This window comes from Micropterus dolomieu, linkage group LG03, assembly GCF_021292245.1.
Source record: "Micropterus dolomieu isolate WLL.071019.BEF.003 ecotype Adirondacks linkage group LG03, ASM2129224v1, whole genome shotgun sequence".
Taxonomy (NCBI): domain Eukaryota; kingdom Metazoa; phylum Chordata; class Actinopteri; order Centrarchiformes; family Centrarchidae; genus Micropterus; species Micropterus dolomieu.
Window position 1 is genome coordinate 6,132,062 of NC_060152.1, and position 22,302 is coordinate 6,154,363.

The window sequence follows — 22,302 nt, forward strand, 5'->3', positions numbered from 1 at the left end:
ACATAACGTTTGTATAGCAGATATAGTGAGCAGTGGTGGAAGATTTCAGATAATTTACTAAAAAAGTACTAATACAGTAATGCCAAATACTCCATTGCAAGTACATTTTCTCCATTTATGATCTTACTGAAGTAAAAGTGTAATCACAAATGTACTTAAAGTACACACTCTGCAATAAAATGTCACCTGTGCCTGATATATTATGTGACACTATTAGATTCTGAAGACTGTTGCCTCAATACCTAACTAGCATTTTACTGTTGTAGCTGCTCGAGATGGAGCTAGTTTTAATTCTTTATATACATTACAGTTATGTAGTTTAGTCCAATAGTTCCCGAGGTGGTGCCTCTCCGAAGGGTGAGATAAATCTGAGGGCTCGTTAGTTGATTAATTTTTAAGTTAAGTTTTAATAGACAATCTGTTTTCATTTCTTGGACTTTTCTAATCTTTAAATTTTCTAATCTAATCTTGATATGTATTTGTGCGAAATGTATTTGGGCGTTAACATTTCTCCTGTTATTTTTGCTAATTTGGGTGAAGACTGGATGTTAAATCTAAGGTTTACTGAAAGTAAACTACATGCCCATTATGAAATGTGAATTATGAAATATGTGAAACACCTTAAGTAATCCATTAACATAGCAGTATTAAAATTAGCTTCTTATTTTTCTTTATTTTCTAAATCTAGAATTTACATACAGAACAGATCAACTCATTGTTGACTATTAAATGTGCAGCAGTGCAATTCCTAACAGGAACCATAGGAGGCAGTATGAGCCTTTCTTTTGAGAGAAGACGAGCTAACCTTAAACAACCTCACAGATCCTCAACATGAAGCATGTACTGCTCTGTCAACTCAGAAATAACAAAAGTTTCAGCGGAAACATGAAACAGGCAAATGGAATCCAGTACACAAGACTTTAATAGACCAACAAAAATCTTATGAAATTTGTTTCTGGTTGGTGCATTGGCAATTAAATTCCAAGATATGGAAGATGTTGGCACATTTAGAGTAGGCACAAGTTACAGTACAGTACAAAGTCTGCTTGCTCAGCCGCTAACAGGAGATATTTCATACATTGAACAACATCCTGTTTCATGGAATGTACATTTATTTAAGCACAAATATCATTAAGTTTCTGATTTTGTATATTTATTTCTATTTAAGACAATGATGGTTCAACATTAGACCACTTATTTATTAGACCCATAATCTCTTTACCTCCAAGTAAAGATACATTTCTAATCAAACTGTCTGGTTTACATTTCATGTTTTTTCAAATTATTAGTATTATTTCTAGAGTACACAGCATTTTATTTAGGCAAAATTCATGTACAGCTATCTGTGATGAGGTGATATTTTGTTAAATGAAATTTTTTTTTGTAAAAAACATGTTTATATAGAACTCATCAAGTAAAGTATGTAAAAAAAACATCTTTTGAGTATCAATACAGAAAGTTGAACATTTCGAACAATATCCAGGCCCACCAATAACTGCAAATATGCCATCTGGCACATTTTATAATATGTGTCATAGAATATAGTGAATACAGTGTATTAGCTTACATACAGTGTACAGACTCTTTATATTTGTTATGGCAAAACAATCGACAGATTTCCAGCAAAATGTATTACAGCAGCTCCAGTCTTTCTGCTAAGCTAATTGGCTGCTGGTTCCAGCTTCATATCAAACAGACATGAAAGTATTAACTATCCTCTTATCTAACTCTTGGCAAAATAGAGAATAAGCATTTTTCCCAAAAATGTCAAACTATTCCTTTAAACTGCATCATGGTGTTTTATGAATGTATTTGCTGTATCTGTACGTTCTTTCTCATTTTCCTTTATTATTTCAGCTATATACACTTGAGATATTTGTTAATGCCAGTTATAACATTCACCTTCATGAGTTAAGTCAAGTTTATGTTTCCCTTTTGTGCAGTAAGCTTTCTGTTTACGTACGGAAGTCTATAAATTGTGTGTACAAATGAGAAGACGGTGAGAGATGTGAAAAAAACCACATAATATGAAAAAAGCTCAAAGAAATTGCTCCATAAGTACATATGTTTATGATCTTTGCTACACTAATGCTAAAGGCATTGTTGTTTAATGAGGTAAAAATTCATGTGATATCTCATGCAAATATAAATACAGTAGGAACCTGACACAGAAAAGTTGGAGTGACGCTCAGGTGTTATGAGGTGCCTGTCAGGAGGTTTTTAAAAAATTAAATTGTGATATAGTAAACTTTACTGCACCCCCTGCCCCGAAACTGAGTTTGAATTAAGGAATTAGCTCTTCTGTCATCAGTGTAGTCGTTAGTTTAACAACTGAATCTCTTCTTTAAGCACATGATGTTTTGCCAACTAGCCTGTGAATATTCACCAACAGCTCTCCAACCAAAAACTGAGGTAAGACATTAGTAACCCTCTAGACTGCATCTGTACTTTATACTGTTAAACTGATGATAACACGGGGCAACTTTTTGAGCAATTTTGCTGAGCAATATCTCTCAGGCATGGCAGTTTTACACTGGTAAGTTGTTGTGTGTGTGTGTGTGTTTGAAAACGCTGAGAAAGAAAGATGAAATGTATGTATGTAATTGAATTAATGTATGTAATAATTATGGCAAATTAACCACATTATCTACTCAGTTTTTCACTTTACTTACTTAAGAAAAATAACTGTTGATGCCAAGATAACAGTCACAGCTGCACAAGTTTCAGTGTCCATCTCTGCAGTGTCTGTGTCCCTGGCAATAGATTTGCGCCTCTGATTGGTTGTTGCCCCCCCTCCCAACACAGGTAGTTGCCCAGTGTCTCACCTGGTTGCCCACTGACGGCAACATTGCCTAGCAACATTGCTCTAAAAGTTGCTCCGTGTATCATTAGCTTTAGAGTTTTCTCTGGATGGGAGGGAGGGAGCCAATGTCCTTTGAGCAGCTTCAGCGTTCGAAGTCAGAGGAGTTCATGTGCTGTGATGAGAAGGTGTGTGTGTGTGTTGGCTGGTGTTTTGTTCCTCTTTGCTCTCCTCCGAGTCTTTCTTCTGGTGTTTCTCCAGGTTTTGCAGATCCTCCAGCATCTCCTCGATCAGAGGGGGCATGGAGCCCGGGATCTCCATCTTCAGAGTCACCACTCTCTCAGCTCCTGTGGAAAGGGACATATTTTTACAAAGCACACATTACAGCCAGTTTATGTCATTATTACAAATATTTCACTGAAGTTGGCTCTAAATACCTCCAGGAGGCTAAACGTTTTGGAATCCCAGACCAAAAACTGCTGATTGAATCCACAATGACTTACACTTTGCTCACACACAGAATACAGAGATAAAGTATAAAGAGCACAGTAATGTCATGATCAGAAAGGAGGTTTTTAAAATGCAGCAGTGAAGTTCCAAGACAAAACAACATTACATCATTCTTGTGTTTAGTTTTAACAACATAGAGGCATGAATTTCTTTCAAAGCCTCTCTCTAGCTTGATGGTATCTGATGGAGGTTGCTTTTTTATCAGAGCGGCTTCAACTCTAACAAATGCTTTGAAGCTTGCAAGCTATAAACACATGACGCTACTGCTACTGCTCTCATAGCATTTGTGTTTGTGTTTGTGTTGTTCTTTAGCGGTTCATCATGCTGGATGTCTCAAAATTCATGCTATGGGGAGTTCCTCTGCAATTCTGCCTTACAAGTTTACTATCAGCTGGAATGCTGACATTGCTACTTGTGCCAACCTACGCATGTCCTTTTTCATGCTCTAATTTAATGGTACGAGGCTTTTGCTGCCTGTTTTATTGCTCTCCTGCTAATTTGTGGGCATTGTCGTCTGCTGTGTCCTCAGAGCTCATAAATAAAAAAGTGAGTAAAATGTTATTACAGCCAATTATTTTTATTATAGTGTTTTCCTTTAAACCAGGCCTATGTAACTTTTGCTGAACAGCAATTTCTGTGGTCACTAGTGGTAATGACAGGATAAAGGTAAATACTAAAATGTAGTTTAACAGTGGTAAGACTAGAGAAGAGTAACAAAGTCAGATAAGTGGGCCAGTAATGATACACAGCACAGCAATATCTTGCTACAGTTTGCTAACATTAGCCACCATAAGCTACTGGTCATACCAGAACCAGTAAGGCTGTAGTTGAACTGACAGGGATGTGTTTTATTGCTTATATTAGATATTAATTTCTTTTGTCAAAAGCTACATTATCTTGCTTAAATTTCTTCAATTAACAAATGATTATGCAAGTAATTACAGAGCTTTTATGACAACGATTTACAAGAAGAGCATTGCTTCCTGACCTTTGGCGCTGATGCTGCGCAGGTCAGTGATCTTCATGAGAGCCTTGGGGAACATGAGGGGCATGCTTGGCCTCCGTTTGCGGGAGTAAATCTTCAGCGCCTCCAGCAGCGGCTCCTGAAGCACCTCCACCTTAGACGGCTCTTCCAGGTCCTGCCGGTCTGTTCACAGAAACAGAAAAGACCAATCATAAGCATCTAATTTCAACATTTGAGATTTTTTTCTTTCCAGTTGGTTTCTGTAACACCTGTCCTAAGGTTGTATTTTCTTCTGAGCTTCAGTACCTCCAGAGACGAGACAGATGGCGCTGAGGAGGCCGCTCTCTGTGTCGTCCATCTGCAGTGGCAGCAGCTGGCCGGCAAAAGTGAAAACCTGATCTGTCAGTGGTCCGAATCCAGCGTTGTGGATCTGAGTACGGGTCAGGGTCAATCCGTCGGAGAAGGTCATGGTGTCCTGGTCTGGAGTGTAGCGAGTGCAAATCCTTAGGATCTAGATGGAAGAAGAACAGGGTGTGGAAGAGAAGAGTATAAGACAGATATGATTAATGTAAACGTGTTTAACACAAGTATCACGTCATCAAAACTTCCCCTAACTGATTTGATTTTGTAAAGATATTATTTTAACATAATGACAAAACAATGGCATACCAATTAGTGCTAATTATTAAATGTTAGCAGGATAATATGCTAAAGTCAGCTGGTAGACATGGTAAATTAACACCTGCTAGGCATCAGTGTGTCATTGTATGCATGTCAGTATAGTGATGTTAGCATTTAGCTCAAACCATCGCTGTGCCTAAATACAGCCACACAGAGCTGCTAGCACTGCTGTGGACTCTTGGTCTTGTCAGCCTTTTCCTGTTGGAAGATGTTGCCTTTTTTTACAACTTTACCTTTTGTTTGTTTAATGTGTCTAATTGTAAATCATATATGAGAAATTTCAGATTTTAGACATGGCCATTTTAACATCAATCTTAACTACTGCTCAACTACACTTTAATTAATGTTTATTACTGTGAACTGTTTCTGATGAATAACATTAATACAAGTTTTAAACAAAAATCAGGAAAGCATACTTGGCCCTCTGGACTTTTTCAAAAATCGCAGTGTAACATATTTAATTGAATGGTGCTTAACAAATGCACATACTGGAAGTGGCAATGCCGTTTCATTTGTGTATCTGTCTCGGCATAGTTGCTAAGATGTTTAAATGATTATCTTTATATTCAAACATCAATCATATCAAAAGGTCACACACGCACCTTCACTGAACTTGAATATAAGCTACAACAATTAAAGTAAGTAGGCCTATAATACAAAAAGCACTCCTATAGCCTACGAAAAAACAACTATTGATTACAGTGTTCACTCACTGGTTTCCATTAAGCAAACAGCTTTCTTTCTTTCAGTAATTTCTCTAGATCTATTTTAATTCAACAGCCTATAAAGAAAATACAGTTGTAAAGGTAGGGATTAAGCAGAAATGGAGAAATGGAGAGTGCAATGAGAAAGAAATACGCAAGCGAATTGCAGATGTCCTGGAATAAGTTTATGCCAGAGATTCAAGTTCACGCCAGAGGAGCGAATTATTTACAGTATGTAAATACTGTATTCTTACCTGCAAATAATTAAGATTAAAAGTATTATAAAAATGCTGTTGCAGTGTGCTTTTTATTTTTATTTTGATTCATTAAAAGTCACCAGAACACAGGAATCAAAGTCTCTATGAAGGACCCCAATACCCCCCCAATATCCTCTCTATATTTTAGGTCTCAAGGTTGGCATGTAAGGCTATCGCAGAGTGTCAGATTAAATAATCAGGCCCTGATGGTGATGATGACAGACAGACTTAGCAGTGAATGAGGAGAGGAACGGAGGAAGAAGGAGAATGAAAGAAGAGACACACTTTTTTGGAGGGCTGCTCTGTCAGCCTGCCTGTGAGTTTGTCTTTGGCATGAATGTTGGTTGACAGCGTGAGTCAATTGTAATTCATGTCACTCCATTTAAAAAAATACTTGTGTGGATGCAGGTAAAATAAAACTAGGTAGACCTACAGCTCATCAACGTATTGCAGTCATGATCACAAAGTTTCTACTACAGTTTGTTTTCATTTTTAAAGGGCTCAACGGCAAATCTTTAAGTAGAAAGTTATTTTAGGAAACAAAAAGTACCAGGATGTCCAGGCAGGCAGTTTTGAGCAGAGTGATCTGGTCTGCGATGGTCAGGCCGGTGAAACCAGGCACTCGCTTGGCGAACTCCACCACCTTGATGATGCACTTGGTGGCGAGCTCGCTGAACTTGTCCCACAGCCCGAGGTCCAACTGGATCCTGTGGTCTGAGCTGGAGTTCTTGATGAAGTAAAAAAAAATACTGGTCGGTTTATTGTTAAAGCGATGTTGATGTTCAAGTCTCAGGGAAGATGCAGGATTAAAAAAAAACACAATAAAGACGCTAAAAATACATGATGTGATTATAAATATATGTCCGAATTAAACACCAACACCTGCTCTTTTCATTGTGGGTTGATGGTGAGCATACATTTCAAATGCCTCTGCATTTGACTAAATTACCACACACTAATAATCTAAATTTAAAAGCATCATCTTTACAAGAAAAGCAGCCATTATTGTTATTTTGGCCACTTGGCAGCAGCGCAACAAGCTGTACAGACAACATTTACATATAGTCACCTTAAGGTGATATATAAGAGATAGGGTGAAAGTGTCTGACACTTGTCTATTTAAAGATAGAACAGATATGGAGAAACATTACCATTCATTTGGAGCTGTGCTTCTGGAGATCTGATGAATGTGAGTCCAATATTCAGCTCTGTTTTCTACTGGACATATTTGGCTTTACTGTCGCTGTTCATTGCCTTATTATGTTTATTATCTAGTCGCTAACGTTGTCTGACTTCTATTTGGTGCTGGGCAGGTAATTTTCCACTGATGTAGGTGTCATTTACACTGTTCTGAAAAACAGCTTGCACCAAGAAATGTTAACTAACAAATGAAAATGCTTTGAGAAAGGTTTATTTGCACAAAAAGAAAACATGCAATGCAATTTAGAATATAGAATAAACAAATGTGCATTGCCCAAAAACGTAACTTAGCTGCTGATTATTTATTCTGTTATATTTTTATATTTATGAAATGTCATCTGCCAGCTGAATTTTTTGTTTCCCTTTATATAAATAAAGACATTTCCACTATAAAATGGAGCAGAAAATGTGGTGTGTTTAATGCTCCAATTGTCATTTAGGATGATATATTATCATTGTGAGTGCAGGTATGGGCAGATGTCGATTATTTTAAAATACTAGATATCATCCTATCACTAATCAAAATGCACAAATGTTTCTACTATGACTTCTCCAGTATGGTAAATGAATTAAACTTGACGATTTTTAACCCTAAAAAGTAAAACATTAGAATCAAAAAAATGAAAGAAAAAAATGATGACCACTACACAAAGTATTTAAGAGTCAGAGGTTTCCTGATTACTCTCAAAGCAGAACGTGTTTTTTTTTTTCTTAAATGGAACAACACACTGCATGTGTCTGTTAGTTCACTTCTGCTGACTTGTCAAACCACAAACATGTGATGTGAAAAACATTCACATGTTTCTGAAAAGGTCACACCCAGACACATTATACCAGTTGGATTACCGTATTGTGTTACACCGGGAAGTTTTAGTTTTTTGTCATGAAGGGACGTGCAGTTATTTTTAATAGTGACATGAGTCACAGTTTGGAAAATGAATGTTCTTTTTGTGTGTTTATTGTTGTAGCAACAAATGTAACCCCAGCCCCAATCTTCTATAAGGAATAAAAGCATTCAGCCTGTATGGATTTACACTTTAACCAGCAAGTATGGCCAAAAAGATATTTGACTGATAAGTGATTAAAAAGGGGCCACAAATCCTTAGTAAGCATCCACCACAGTCTACTACTGGTACATTTCTAGTGAATTAATTCCAATTACTTACTAGCATCAGTCTTTTTAGTTAGTGCAGCCTGCAAGAATTTGTCTACAGGGAAGCATACAATTAAACATGTATGAAGAATCAAGTTTCCAATAATAAATGAATAAATAGTAAATTAAATATTGGATTGAAATGGAGCAGCTCTTTCAAGGAAAACTCTTGAAATCACTTCAACTGATTAAATCCTAACTAAATTAAAAGCTCAGAAATCTATTTTCCCTATATTTAGTGATAAATTACATTGTTCTTATAAGGAAACCTCCTGGGAAATTATTTGAAAATTATGGACCAATACAATAAAGCCTTAATGAATAATTATTAAAGTTTAGTCGTGACTAATTCTATGTTTATTTTCTTGGCACAAATGAAAACTACAGCATGTGAACATGCTCATATTTGAATACTGATCTACCAAGTACTGTTTCCAATTTGATTGACAAAATATCTCAACTCAATACCTGTTTTGCTTCTACAGTGTTGGTTTGTGGAAAAGTCATATTTTGTAGATTAATAATAATAAGTTCTCCACTTCCATGTATATTTCCTGTTAAATCTTCTATTGACAGCTAAAATCGTTCAAGTTAAAATCATATTGTCCTTCAACAATTAACCATAAAATATATATCTAAATGAAATTAACCACTGCACTGAGAGGACAGCTTTTCCTCTCAGCAGATTATTTTCTCTCCATAGAGGAACATTAATTTAATAGTCAGCTCTCATGTCGTGACTCACTGTAGTGTATTTTCCCAGCTGGCAAAGAGAGGGGAAGGTCTCTCTGTGAGCCCTGCAGATCTTCTCCACTATCAAGCCGAGCTCTGCAGTTAGCTCGTACGTCTCCATGATGGTCATCTTCACCTCTTCCTTCTTCCCCTTCCTTCTGTTTCTGTCGTTTCTCACTGCTGAGGAAAATGATGATGCACCTTTCACGATACATTATTTAGGAAATAAGTTCAAACTGTTCAAACAAAGGTACATTGGTTCAACTGATTATTCTGCATTGAACAAAAATTGTATATGGTCGCTGACATTGACAATGGGACACAAACCTTTCCATGACACTCAGTCTTTGATTTTGATTACAATTTTTTTTAACATTATTGGGAGTGACATCATACAGTGATGTGTACAAAAAAACTATGCGACAGCAACAGGATCTATAGAAGCAACTTAATTGTATTATTGCATAGAAATCTATCCAAGGTGTGTAATACATACACACACACACACACACACACACACATACATACATATACATATGTATGGCTTGATTACAGTCGAGTAATGTGGTGTGCTGAGGTTATAGGTTTATCGGATTGGCTGTGTGTTTTGCCATCTGGACTCATGAGAGAAAGACAGCTTAAAGTAACAAAAGGTAACATCAGACGTGGCATCAGTGCTAACTGTAGCAAGCTAAGCTAACTAGCTTCCACTTTGTTTGTGGAAAACAAACTTACACTTACCTTTAGTACATAATATGCTTTCACATATCCATATATATTTATACTGCATCTGATGTAGAGTGTATGCACTATATTGATATCTTATCTCAAGCTGTTAATTATTTATGCAATGTCTCACTGTTGCTCTCTTCTCTTTTTTGTTCATACTGTATAATACTGTATCTTAGCATATTCATATCAGGCTGTTCATCCTGTACATATCTTAGCGTATTTATATCTACACCTTACTGTTGACTCTATACATATGTTCATTACTCTGCACTTTAATGCTTTTTGCACTTCTGGTTAGATCTTCAATAAAGACTTAATTAACCTTAATTAATCTCATAAATTGCTTATGGTATATAAACAACACTATGTGGGCTTTTCGATAAAGGTTGACCGTCTTGTACTTAAGTTCTACAGTCAGTAGTGCACAATGGAAATTGACAGTCTATCACCTAGCAATGCTCTCAGATGCCATTCAACAAGTACAAAATGAAATGCCCACCCAGCGGCTTGAACTTTAGACAAACATAAGTCCTAAAATGGTTTTATCCTCTTACATATATATATATATAATATATGCACAATTGTTGCAGGAGATTTCAAATGTCCATTCAACTTTAAAAGCCATACTTTTCCATGCCCTTTACAGTGTCAGAACAGGTTTCAGTAAGTTATATTTAAATTTTTTTTACTACTAAATGTTACTGCAAAATAAGGCTGCAGTCTAAAGACACAACTCTGTCAAAGTACACACCATAACAGCCTAATTAAGGGGCCTTGTCTGTCTCAAGTACAAAGAAGTATGTTGACAGATGTTTCCACATATTTTTGGCCATGTAGTGCACTTGGACTATTGCCTCCATCAAAATACAAATGGAATTTCAATTGTGGTTCTTAAAGCATCTCAGAATGACTCACTGTCAGTGGTCTTCTGTGGAACTCTTTCTCGGGCAGAAAATAGTTTCCAACAAAGACAGTTGGCTTTGAGCTGTGTGGATTACGTGTTTCTCCTGTGTGCACGTGAAGCAGGCTATTGCAGCCTAACCAGGTTAGCCTTTCATAATCACTTCAGTAATGGTGTCAACATGTTTCAATACGTCCCACTGACTTGGCCCAAGCAGCTACACATGTCAGAGGAGCTCAGGATTATGCAACACCTCCGTCTCTGCCTTGCTAACCACCAACCCCACACCCACACCCACACCCTCGTCATCCTTCCCGGATGCCCTACATCCAGTCATCATTGTGTAAACACTCCAAGTGAGATCGCATTACACATTGACTGAGACAGTCGGCAAGCAGTTACATAGCATCTATCTGTATGGTACATGTGATGTATTTATGTAATGTGTGTGTGTCTGAGTGCAGAGCTGTAACAATGAGAACATGTGGATGGGTGGATCCTTCACTGCTGCCCTATCGCTGCCCTCGGCTCCCTCTGGATAATACACACTGAGTTATCTAGGTCACTGCACTTGTGGGTAACAGAGACTTTGACTTTGTTTCTGTTGCACAGTCGAGTCGCTTAAGTGCTGGTGGAGATCAGTGAGAACTGAGACTCAATGAGGTCTGAAAATCTGAAAATGTATATTTAAAAGGGTTAATTCACTCCCTCTTACTGCTATGTTTGTCTGGACATGCAGGTAAACATAAAAATGGAATCGGTCCCTAGCAGTATAAGTATATATATAGTTACTATTATAGCACTTTGGCCAAACAAACAGAAAAACTACACTGCTATGTTTTGTTTTCATGTATGTGTAATTTCCGAGCACTCTGCTTCTCTCCTCTGCTCTCTGTGTCCGTGTTTCACCCAGAGTGGACATGCACACACACATACCGTCATCCCGAAGATGGCACACTAGTGAGAGCTCTTCACTTCAACAAACTTACAAAAGTGCAACTACATCGACAGATGCAAGACGCAACGCAACGTTGAAGACTTTGTGGCTGTGCGGGCGGAGTCCGTTATTCTGTTAAATAAAAAGCTAAGCCAAGCAACTTATGGAGGCTGTACTCCAGAGGATCCGTGGGAAGAAATATCAAGTAATATCCTATTTAATAGGGGACAATTCACATACTATTTCTGATGACAAAATTTGCCTAAACTGTAAAACACAGAATTCAGAATTTGGGGAAAAATTTAAACAGATTTCATAGGGACTGCTTTATTTAACCAGGGAAAAGTGTCATTGAGGTTAAAATCTCTTTTTCAAGAGGGACCTGGCCAAGCATAAACATTGTAACAACAAGAAACACAAACACACAAACTATACAAACAAACATACAATCTAATATGTCCAATAAACCATTTCCAGTGAAAATATAGGCACAATCATAATGACCAAGAGTACTGGTTACTCAATCCTTTGCAATTGACTTAAATTCCACCATAGTAATCCGCTCTGACAAGTTCAGGTCCTTCTATATATTATCCAGGAATTCAGGGGTAACAATGTTTAACTGACATCTGAGGACCGGCATTGCTAGAGGACGTGCTGTAAATTTCCATGTTGCGCCTCTGACTGGAAAATGTTGGTGCAAGATGTTCCCCCCTTTTCAATCAAACATGGTGTTGTATACGTAACTTTTTTGCTATGTAACTCATCTGTCCCTGACTTAGATAGCTTAGACAGCTGATGACAGTACACATTTGGGAGGACCCATCGTGCTGTTAAGTTTGTTTTCCACTGGAAAAAAAAAGGAAAAAAAGAAATGACTTTAATTAAATGTATTAGTAGTGATTAAATTTTAAAAATGGAAGGTAGTCTGCCTAGCTTGTTAACGTTAGCACTAAATCACAAAAGATGTTGTTGTCGTTGCTTTTAGCTGTCTCTATTTCATTTGATCCCACAAGAGCTTAGGTTTGGTCAATCCAAAAAATAATATATTATGGTAAATTTCTTTTCTGTGCTTTGTATATTGCATCTTTATTATTATAAGAGCAGTCTAACAAAATAGGTGAAATTTGATAATTGCTGTATAATTAATGCCTAATTCCTGCTTAAAATCACATTTAAACATGGTTCTTTACTGCCTTATTTTGATTGATGTTCATAAGGTAACTTAGTGCTTCTCTTTAAGCTGGATTTTGGCAGTTTCACTGTTGAGATATTTTAATGAGTAAATCAAACTGAAGACTGAAAAGCGGTGGGTTAGTGATTAGTGGGGTCACCTTAGAATGAGCCATTTCTCTCTACATAACTGCGGGTCCCCCTTACATGGAGGTCGCCATGTTTCTACAGTAGCCGTAAATGGACAAACTGCCGTGCAGTAGTTGTCACTATGTTCTTCTTCTTCTTCTTGTATAATTCCGGGCAGTGTAGAGGCTCATCACTATGTTGAATGAGTACGAAGAAGAATTAATAAGAGGAAATAATAATAATAATATTATACAGTTTCTGAGTAGTCATCTGGTTTATTATCAGTAAGAAGAGATGTGAAATTTTGACAAATGGAGGAGAATAGGCCTACGTATTATTTAGCACAACCGACAGAGCGTGAATCTTTGTCGTCAAAGAAGTGAAGGCGGATGAAGGCAGAAATCACGGATATAAACATCAGTGTGGATTTTCCCAGATGGAAGGCGCTGATGCGAGACAAATGTTTTCAAAGTAGCGCTGAAGTTGCCTGTTTTCTCCTGGACAGGTAAAGTTATTCCAACTTTAGCAATGAAAATGAACTGTCATTTAAAGGCTTTAGCTAGAAGATGGCCATAGTCACTGAGAGAAGTAACGCGTTTCCCTGGTCAATGTTGTAAAATATGTAGTTGGATAAATTTCATGTTACGTTATTCTCCACGTCTGTATTTTTGCTTTGCTACATGGACAGAAAAATGTGATGTGATACGGTAACAAGACAGTATCCCTATTAAGTGACCAGTAATGCTTACTTTCAGAAATGTCCTTTAAAAAAAATCTTGTTTGTCGAATAAATAATAAAGATAATAAAGAAATGGATTTTTGATTTAATCATCAAAAAAAATTTCACTTTATGTGTAATGAACCTAGAATATATGAAAGTTTTGCTTTTTGACTTAAATTACAGGGAATTTTTTTAAATGCATCTATAACTCTGTGAATTAAGGGTTTATATCAACAAAACCATTGTAAGCGATTGTTGAAAAAGTGGACAAACCAAGACAGTTTTGGTGAGTTTTAATTTGTTTCTGTCGAGTGTGAATGAAATACGATGATCTGCACGGTATAACGTGATTTAACAGCTGTTTTTGGTTAGACAAAAGGGACTACATTGATGGCCAGCTGCAGCGTTCTCAATCAACACAGGACCAGTTTCAAAAATGATTGTCCCCATTAGTCACTTAGACACGAAAACCTGGGAAAATAGGGTTGGATAGGGTCGAGGTTAAAGTGTTTTCATATAATAAAAACAACACACACCCTCATAAAACCGAGATTATCAGATATTTATCACTTAGAGAACCGGATGTTATTCAATGTCCAAAGAAAACCATGTACCTTTCTATCTGATTTACAATTTTGACTCAAACTGACGTATTTACTTTGTGATTTGTGTCTACACAGCCTGGGTAGATTAAGCAGGATGTTAGAGCAGCAGAGGCAGCTTCAGTCCTCCGTCTGTCTCTACACAGGATGGGTTCAACTTCAAGTGCAGTATAGAGTGAAGGTCACCTGTATTTTGCGTAAACAATAAATTAGACTTGCTGTTATGCAGCCTGTATAAACTGTTGAATTGATTAAAATAGGAGTGTATCTGTTGGTAAGTTACCTGTAGTAAGATGGCTAAAGATGTGTATTCACACCATCAGTATAGTAGTTTCTAAAGTCTAAATATGCATTTCCCTTACTGTGCTTTTCTCTCAGAACATGTAACACAAATGATAAACCTGAGTTGATTCACATTTACAACCTTGAGAGTCAGCTCTGACATCTTCTTCTATTTAATAAGTGCATCTACAATAAACTGTCCTACCAAATGTCTACCAATCTACTATCTACCATGTCATTATTTCCTCTAAATACATTTACATTTGGTAGCGAAGATAAATCCTTCTTGTGGATAGCGACTGTCTTATTTTGGAATCTCACAAAATGCTACAACAGATGCCACATATGTTCAACATAAGAGGGAGTCAAAAAGGACGTTTTAGGCAACAAGTCTCATGAGGCCTGCTGCTGAATCAGAGCGGATCAGACACTTACACTCCTTGGACATTCCCACAGCAAAGCACCTCTGGAGCCGACAGTACTGACAGCGGTTTCTGGTGATCTTGTTGATGATGCAGTTTCTGTCCCGGTGGCAGGTGTACACCATGTTTTTCTGCACACTGCGGCGGAAGAAGCCCTGCAGAGGCAATGGCAGAGTAGAGAGAAGATATTAATGACTTAAGTTACCAGAGTATGAAAATAATCCTGCCTAAACTTTAAGGCCTAATCTGGAATTGTTTTGACAATGTAAACAGACGTATTTACCCTTATATTTGAAGAGTTTATAGTCATATTTGTGTTTTTTCTGTGTAAAAATCAACAACTGACTAATGTGAAAGAACACAATAAAATATCCTGTTTGAATGTATAACGTATAATTACATTATCAAAAAACACAATTGTTTTAGCAATGAAACCCCAATTATGTGTACTATGCTTTTGAATCAGGCGTTATGACTTTAAGTAGCTTGATTTTGAGCAGGAATTAAGTTTGATTCTAAAAAAAAATGTCACAGACTAAAATTAAGTTAACTGGACAGGGAAGGGTAAAAGTACAAAAACAAAACTACAAATATCTGGGTAATTAGACATCTCTGATCTATTTACAAGAGGAAGCCAATTGTTGAAAAGACATTTGTTTATGTTGTCTAGAAGGATGTCATTGTTAGTGTAATATTGACTGAACACCATGTTACTCCCGCTGGATTATCAGGACAAAGTTCAGACCCTGTAGTGATGTTTTCTCTGAGCAAATACAGCAGTCAATAACAGACAGATGTGACATAATGAAGCATTCCGGAAAAATATATTAAACATTACAAACATATTAACTATATATTTATTTTCTTTTGTTCAATTATTTAAATTATTTTCTTATTAGTTTTACAGTCACTAAAAAGGTTTCATCCCAAGCTGAGGCATCTTCCTTTTGTAGAGCATGACACACATTTACAAAATGACTGCTTGCATAAAAGCAGAATGTCTGAGAGAATACTGTTCATTGCTAATTAGTTTATTAGAGCATAACAGCAGTGGTTTTTAGTGAAGAGCATGCTGTGAAGCGGACCACAGGCCTGACATTACCTTGCAGCCCTCGCAGGCACTGACTCCATAGTGGTAGCCTGAAGACTTGTCTTGACACACAAAACAGGGCTTGTAAGTGCGAGGAGGGGGCAGTGGGGAAGGGGGGCTGGCGAACAGGTCGTCTGAGCTGGAGCTGGAGCTGGAACTCTGGCTTCCAACTGCTGCAAACGCACACCACAACACAATGCAACACTATAACAAGCACAGCAGGGAGAATATAATATACCGTAATTCAAGTCAAGTAAGTCTAAACTTTTCGAGTTTTACTTAACAAAGAGAAATCTGACTGAGCATATGATTTCATGACAGCAGCATCAAAGTATCATTGGAAAGGACGCTTATGAGCCGAGTAAAAGCAGAAATACCACCAAAAATTCTTTGTTACAAGTAAAAGCGCTGCATTAGAATGACTTTAAGCATCATAACTTAAAGTACTCACTATGCAAAATGGGCCCTTTCAGAGTGTCAAATTATGGAGCCGTCAAGGTCCTGAAAGATGATGTGTATTTTTTATTTTAACACATAATGTGCAACAAGATAAAGGATCTCTGTTTTGTTGCGTGGCAATTTACCTTCATCAGTCTAACAAGTACATGATGGTCTCAATAAAGACATAGCCGTTAACGAGATGTAGTGAAGTAAAAAGTACAATGTTTGTTACAATGTTGTAACTAACAGAAAATAAATGTGGGCTGTGGGGCTTCAGATGTTGTGCAAAGATTACACAGCAAGTTACATCCTTTTAAAATTAAATATTTATAGAAAACGCAATCATATGTACACAAATAAATAAAAATAAATAAATAAAAACATTCTGAAGATGAGAAGTAATCTAGCTGTGTTCATCCTCACCTATGGTCCTCATAGAGGCACAGACTCGCCTTCTTACTCAGTCTGTTCAGTTTCATAAAGCTGCTATTTGATTTCAGACTAAAGTCAAGTAATGATCTAAGAGTATAGGCCTATTTCTGTGTAAATCTACATTGATCTCATCAGTCTTTATCAGGCTGCAACAGGCAGCAACAGAGAAAAGCATCCCATCCTCCACTTACTCATAAATATTGCTCAGTTTGCAAAAAAGGTGAAGCCTAAACTGTGTCATAAATAGGAGAGTGGGCACTCTTTCCAAAGAAAGCAAGACTCACCAGTCTTTGATTTCCTTGAAACATCACAGACCAGCTGAAATGAAAATGTATTCATGTAGAATTTACCTCTATCTAATATATACAGCTGTAACAATTGTAGAACAGTGGTACCCTCCATTTTTCCAGTTGAATGTATAATTTCACTCCATCACTAACAACAGTCAACCCGCCCCTTTACAGCCACTTTTGAGAGGAGAATTTCCCCAGTCTGTGGGGCTCACTCAGCCTCCCTGCCGGCTCTCTGATCACCTACACCGCTCTAATACTGACAGAAAACGAAGAAAGACATTTTGAAAAGGGGACAAAATGAGAAAAATTGCTCATCTACATCCCCTTGAACCTGTGGCCTCTGGTTGAACCTAGAAACTGAGGGTTAAATGAGGACACCCCCATTAGCCCCAACACAAGACAATGCAGGAGCATGCCACAAGCCCAGCTGACTGATGAGCGGGAGAGAGAAGAATCAGAGAGTGTGTGTGGTGGGGCGGTGTAAGTGATTTGGTCGGGGGAAGAGGGAAAGAGGCTGCCCTAACCCCAATTTAGACGGTGTTATTTGATGTGTGCGACAATGCATTGTGTAAGTCAACCATTTAAATCAACAAAAAAGTTTAAGTTAGCTGTAAAATACTGAGCCTGAAAAGATAAGGAGATGCGAGTAAAAGAACCTGCATGGTGTGGTTGTGTAGAACAACAAAAAGCTTAACTTGCTACTCTAAATTAAAAGCAGGGTATGCAGATGTTAATAACAGCCGTCATATCTAAGGTACTTTCACTAACCATAATTATGAGATACTTCCTCCTGTTCAAAGACCAGAAGCATAAAACATTGGGGAACAACTGCAGACATTTCTAAATGACTAAGTTGTGACCGATGCTTTCAAGCAGCATTTTTAACTGTCCTGTATAATTAATGAAAAAATTATTTTTCAGAGAATATCCAAGTTTTTTCTCGGAATATTATCCCCCTCCCACAGCTCCACAATTTATTTATTTAATCTACAATGGCTCTAATAAGACGGCACACATTATAGGTATTTTTCCCCCTGCAAAACCAATACTTGCACATTTGATACTTAAAGAACATCTTGCTAATAATACTTGATTTTCAATGTAGGACTTTTACATGCAATTGGGCATTTTTACAAGTCTGGCTTGCTTCTGACCTCCTGAGCTGGTGACCGTCCGGTGAACCCGTAGTGACCCCAAACTGACCGGCCCTGCCCGCCCCGGCCCAAACACAGACCACCACACTGTCATGAACTGCTCTGTGCTCAAATACAGTGCTCTGTTTTCTGCTGCTCTCCATGTCCGCCCTTTCTGTTAAAACAAAAGCTCCTGCAAGCAGAAACTCACCATGAAAAGCATCACAGCATATAGACTAAGAGTGCACAAAAGTAGAATAGGTAACACTTTACTTTACCTCCCAATTTGGCACTATAAGCAGCATATAAAACAATAAATAAATTAGTTATAGCACAAAATAATGTGGGTATATGCAGCTTTAAGGACATTTTAAGTATTTATTAATGTGCAGTATTTGTCAAAAGTTAAAGGCTAACCTCTTAGAAGAATATTATTACAAATGTGTATATTGTCAATCATTATGTGTTCAACAACCTCCACTTACAGTAGGGGTGCCCATATGAGTTATAGTTGTTGACTACATTAATAAATATGTATATCTGGTTACAACTACATCATACTTTTATAAACAATTCATTAAATATTTATATACTGGTTATAAATGTTAAATAGGGAGTTTAAAGTAAAGTAATGCAGTAGGGATGATAAGTGGAATGCTAAGATTTTGAGTTTAAATGACCTTTATTCAAACAAATATCAATCTCTGAATAAATCTGATGTGGATATGGATACAGTGTAGAGATTTTGAACCAAGAACATACTATATTGACAGGAAATCCCTTGCATTTTCATGGTTTAATGTCAGTTTTGTGTTGAGTTTAATATACTTTCACTTATGTTTGAAGCACTTCATGGTCTTGCACCTGCCTAAAGTCAGCTGAAAGTTTTGATATTTTAAGTATAAAATGTATCTAATCTTACCTATTTTATTCATTTTTAATAATTTATAGACATCATTTTTATTTCTGTTGTGCATTAAAGTCAAATTGTTACAAATGCTTATTATCAGAGTGTCAGTCATCTTTAAAACACTGTATGAAAGATGCCATGCAAATTAAGTTTGGCTGATTGGTTGATTTAAAAAGTCACAACTGGTCAGAAAACAACGCAGTGGATTTATCCCATATTTCCACCTGTCTAGTTGTGGACCCTAATGTTTTGAAATGTTATTCCAACGGGAGGATTATTCTGATGCTGTAGCACAACACCTGCTTTTTAAAGTAAATACCAAACTACAGTAAGATATAGTTAAGTTAGACATAGGGGTAAAACTGTTAAAGTCTAAGAAATTAAAACACAACTTTTTTGTTTATCAAACATATGAACGTCTTTTTGACGGTGTCAGACAGATAAAGCCCTTTAAGGCACTTTTGTGGTTTCTGATTTTGGGCTACATACCTCAAATGAACTTGACTTAACATTATTTATTTATGTTTTGATAATAAGCGGATTATTTCTTTATGTAGGTCACAGACTCACCAAAGCATCACTGATTAAAGTTTGAACCACAACATCAGCTTCAACTTACATTGCGAGCACCGGTGCTGCTGCCAGTCCGTCTCGATCAGCTCGGGGAAGAAGGCTGCCAAATCCTGCTCCTGCTCCTGCAGCATGCAGGCAGGGCTGGATGTGGTGTAGAAGTCCGTGATTTCTCCGGGACCGAAAGCTTGAAATTCCAGATAGTCAAACATGTTGCCCGCATAGGCAATTCTTTCTCTCAGTTTGCACCGGGGTTTATGGCTACTTGACGCAAACGGTGTTTAAAACGTGTCTGTGGCAGCAAGTGCGTTTACAAACAGAGCTGTATTTCCCAGTCAGAAATTGTTTGCATGTTGCCAGCGGACTGTTAGTCCTCCAGCAAAGAGACAACCGTTTGGGTTAATCACATCCAGATCTGGTGGCTGCTGTTTTGCATAACAAAGTTTGTCCCATGACTTCTTCTTCTTCTTCTTCTTCTTCTTCTTATCGCTTCTTTATTGACGAATGTCTCGACTCAACCTGCTTCAAACTAGTTATGTCACAGCGACCGATGGTGTTACCTAATGTATGCGGGTGAACTCTCCGTGAACCTCCTCCGCTGCTGACCTTCATATGACCCAGCCACTTTCTGACATCACTAGCAGTAGTCTACTGAAGTCCTGTACTCAAGAAAAACTAATCATTCAGTACTGTGGTGGACTAAAGAGAAAGGAGGACTAGCTACCTCAAACAAAGTTTAACTTCAAAAAAGTATGAAAATTAATGCAACCGAACCAGAGATTTTAGTCCCAGCAGTGTTCTTCCCTCATACAAATGTTGTGCCTACATTACCCACAATGCAACTCCACAATGTTTTGGACCAACTGAACTGCCCAGCTAATGTAACCTCCAGCCTCTAACCTCAAATAGGGATGAGGATCAGATTGTAGGGGTCTGGTGAGCTCACTTGTAACTCCACACCCCTAGATGTTTTAATTTTCAGACTTGTAGTCCTCAATGTAGTTATGCCACTTAAAGCAGGCAAGGAGAGCTAGAAGGTCATTAGCTTAGCTTAGCATAAAGACTGGAAGCAGAGGGAAACAACTAGCCTGTCTCTGTCCGAAGTTCAGCTTGCTCGTTAGGGTTGTGATATAGGTTTGTTTAATCCATACAAAGCAAAACAATGAAAGGTGAAAAGCCTGATTATTCATAACCCATTATATTTATCGGTGAACAAATAGTTATATTCGGTAAATTTAAAAACTGTATTTAAATGTTTTTATTTTTTAAATATTTCCCTATGATGCTTTTATGTTTTATGTAATGTGATTTGCCTTGTTGTTGAAATGTGCTATATATTTTTGAACTTTGGTCTTTATACTAAGCTAAGCTAATTGCCTCGTGGTATCTCCTCACTTAACTCTCAGATACACAGTGAATAACTGTAAAAGTAGCTTAAACAAGCATTACCATAAATTAATATAAGTAATGTTTCCCAAATTGGTATTACAGAAGCAAATCATAGGTAACTTTATGAATCATATCTTATGTTAGGCTGCTTCATCCTATCTTATCTCAGGTTAGGAAATCCCAAATATTCAGTTCAACAGATCAACTTTTGTATGTTTTTTAGCAACCAATGGTACTTTTCTTATCGCACCGAGCTAAATGACTGTAACATTATTTTTGCCTGAAACATAGGTTTAGACATACAGAAAATGGAGCAAAAACAACAACTGCACTTAACTTTAAGACAGATGAGTTACATGGTAACATCTGGATAGAAAGCCATACATGTTCTTTTTGGTATATTTACAACAATGCCAACTTGGGAGATACAGAAAAGAGAGTGGGCTATGCCATAAACCTTAGTTCTGCCTGCTGACATTTTGGTGGTTGCGTAAAAACAATAAAAGAGCAGCCATAGGTAAGGAAGTTAGTTAACACTACCTGGTGGATTGTTATCCTATAGTCAGGATAGATTTGGGAAGTTAGGAGGAAAGTAGGATAGAAACATTGACTTTGGTTACCAAACAGAAAGTTAGGAGGTTTTTTGTAATATAGCCCTAGATGATAACCATACTAACATATTATCACTGTCCACTGAGAACAACGTGGCTTTAAAATGTTTCCTTCTATGGAACTAAAGGAAACTACATCCCTTGTTTTAAGCTTTGACCTAAAACATTTTTAAATGCTTTTATTAAAATTATAAGAGTATAAGAAGAAGTGGAATTTTCAAAACCATTGAATAAGCATGGTCTGCAAACCTTATCATCCGAAATTGTAAAAAAAAAAAAAAAAATCAAGCCATTGTTTTCACTGAATGATGATGATACTAAAATTATTCCCAACCGTAGTTTCAGCATGCAAGAGAACATTCAGGTTTTTAGCTCTGGATTTATGGTTTGCCATAAAGGACATTTAAAACAAAGCTGATGTTCCAGTATTGGCATTTCATGATTGAAACCATGTGGCCTTTTACAAAATCAATACTTTTTAGGCTCTGTTTTTCTTCATTCACGTCCATTTCAATTCTTGATCTTTGACTTTA

General features: G+C 37.1%; 1 protein-coding gene across 3 annotated transcripts; it reads right to left on the bottom strand.

Annotated features, from left to right (window-relative positions):
* Positions 1 to 904: 904 nt before the first annotated feature.
* On the bottom strand, positions 905 to 20,522 carry LOC123968338 (retinoic acid receptor beta-like). 3 transcript variants are annotated; one of them, XM_046045040.1, is made up of 8 exons: positions 19,819 to 20,522; positions 16,003 to 16,163; positions 14,914 to 15,055; positions 9,015 to 9,202; positions 6,467 to 6,643; positions 4,581 to 4,785; positions 4,299 to 4,457; positions 905 to 3,147 (listed from the first exon to the last, which is right to left on the bottom strand). In XM_046045040.1, the coding sequence occupies exons 1-8, from the start codon at positions 19,979 to 19,981 to the stop codon at positions 2,969 to 2,971; spliced, it is 1,374 nt and encodes a 457-aa protein (XP_045900996.1). In that variant the 5' UTR covers positions 19,982 to 20,522; the 3' UTR covers positions 905 to 2,968. The 3 variants fall into 3 exon arrangements, with proteins under 3 accessions (XP_045900996.1, XP_045900998.1, XP_045900997.1); XM_046045042.1 differs by having other exon boundaries at positions 9,015 to 9,178; positions 19,819 to 20,521; XM_046045041.1 differs by having other exon boundaries at positions 9,015 to 9,181; positions 19,819 to 20,517.
* Positions 20,523 to 22,302: the final 1,780 nt, after the last annotated feature.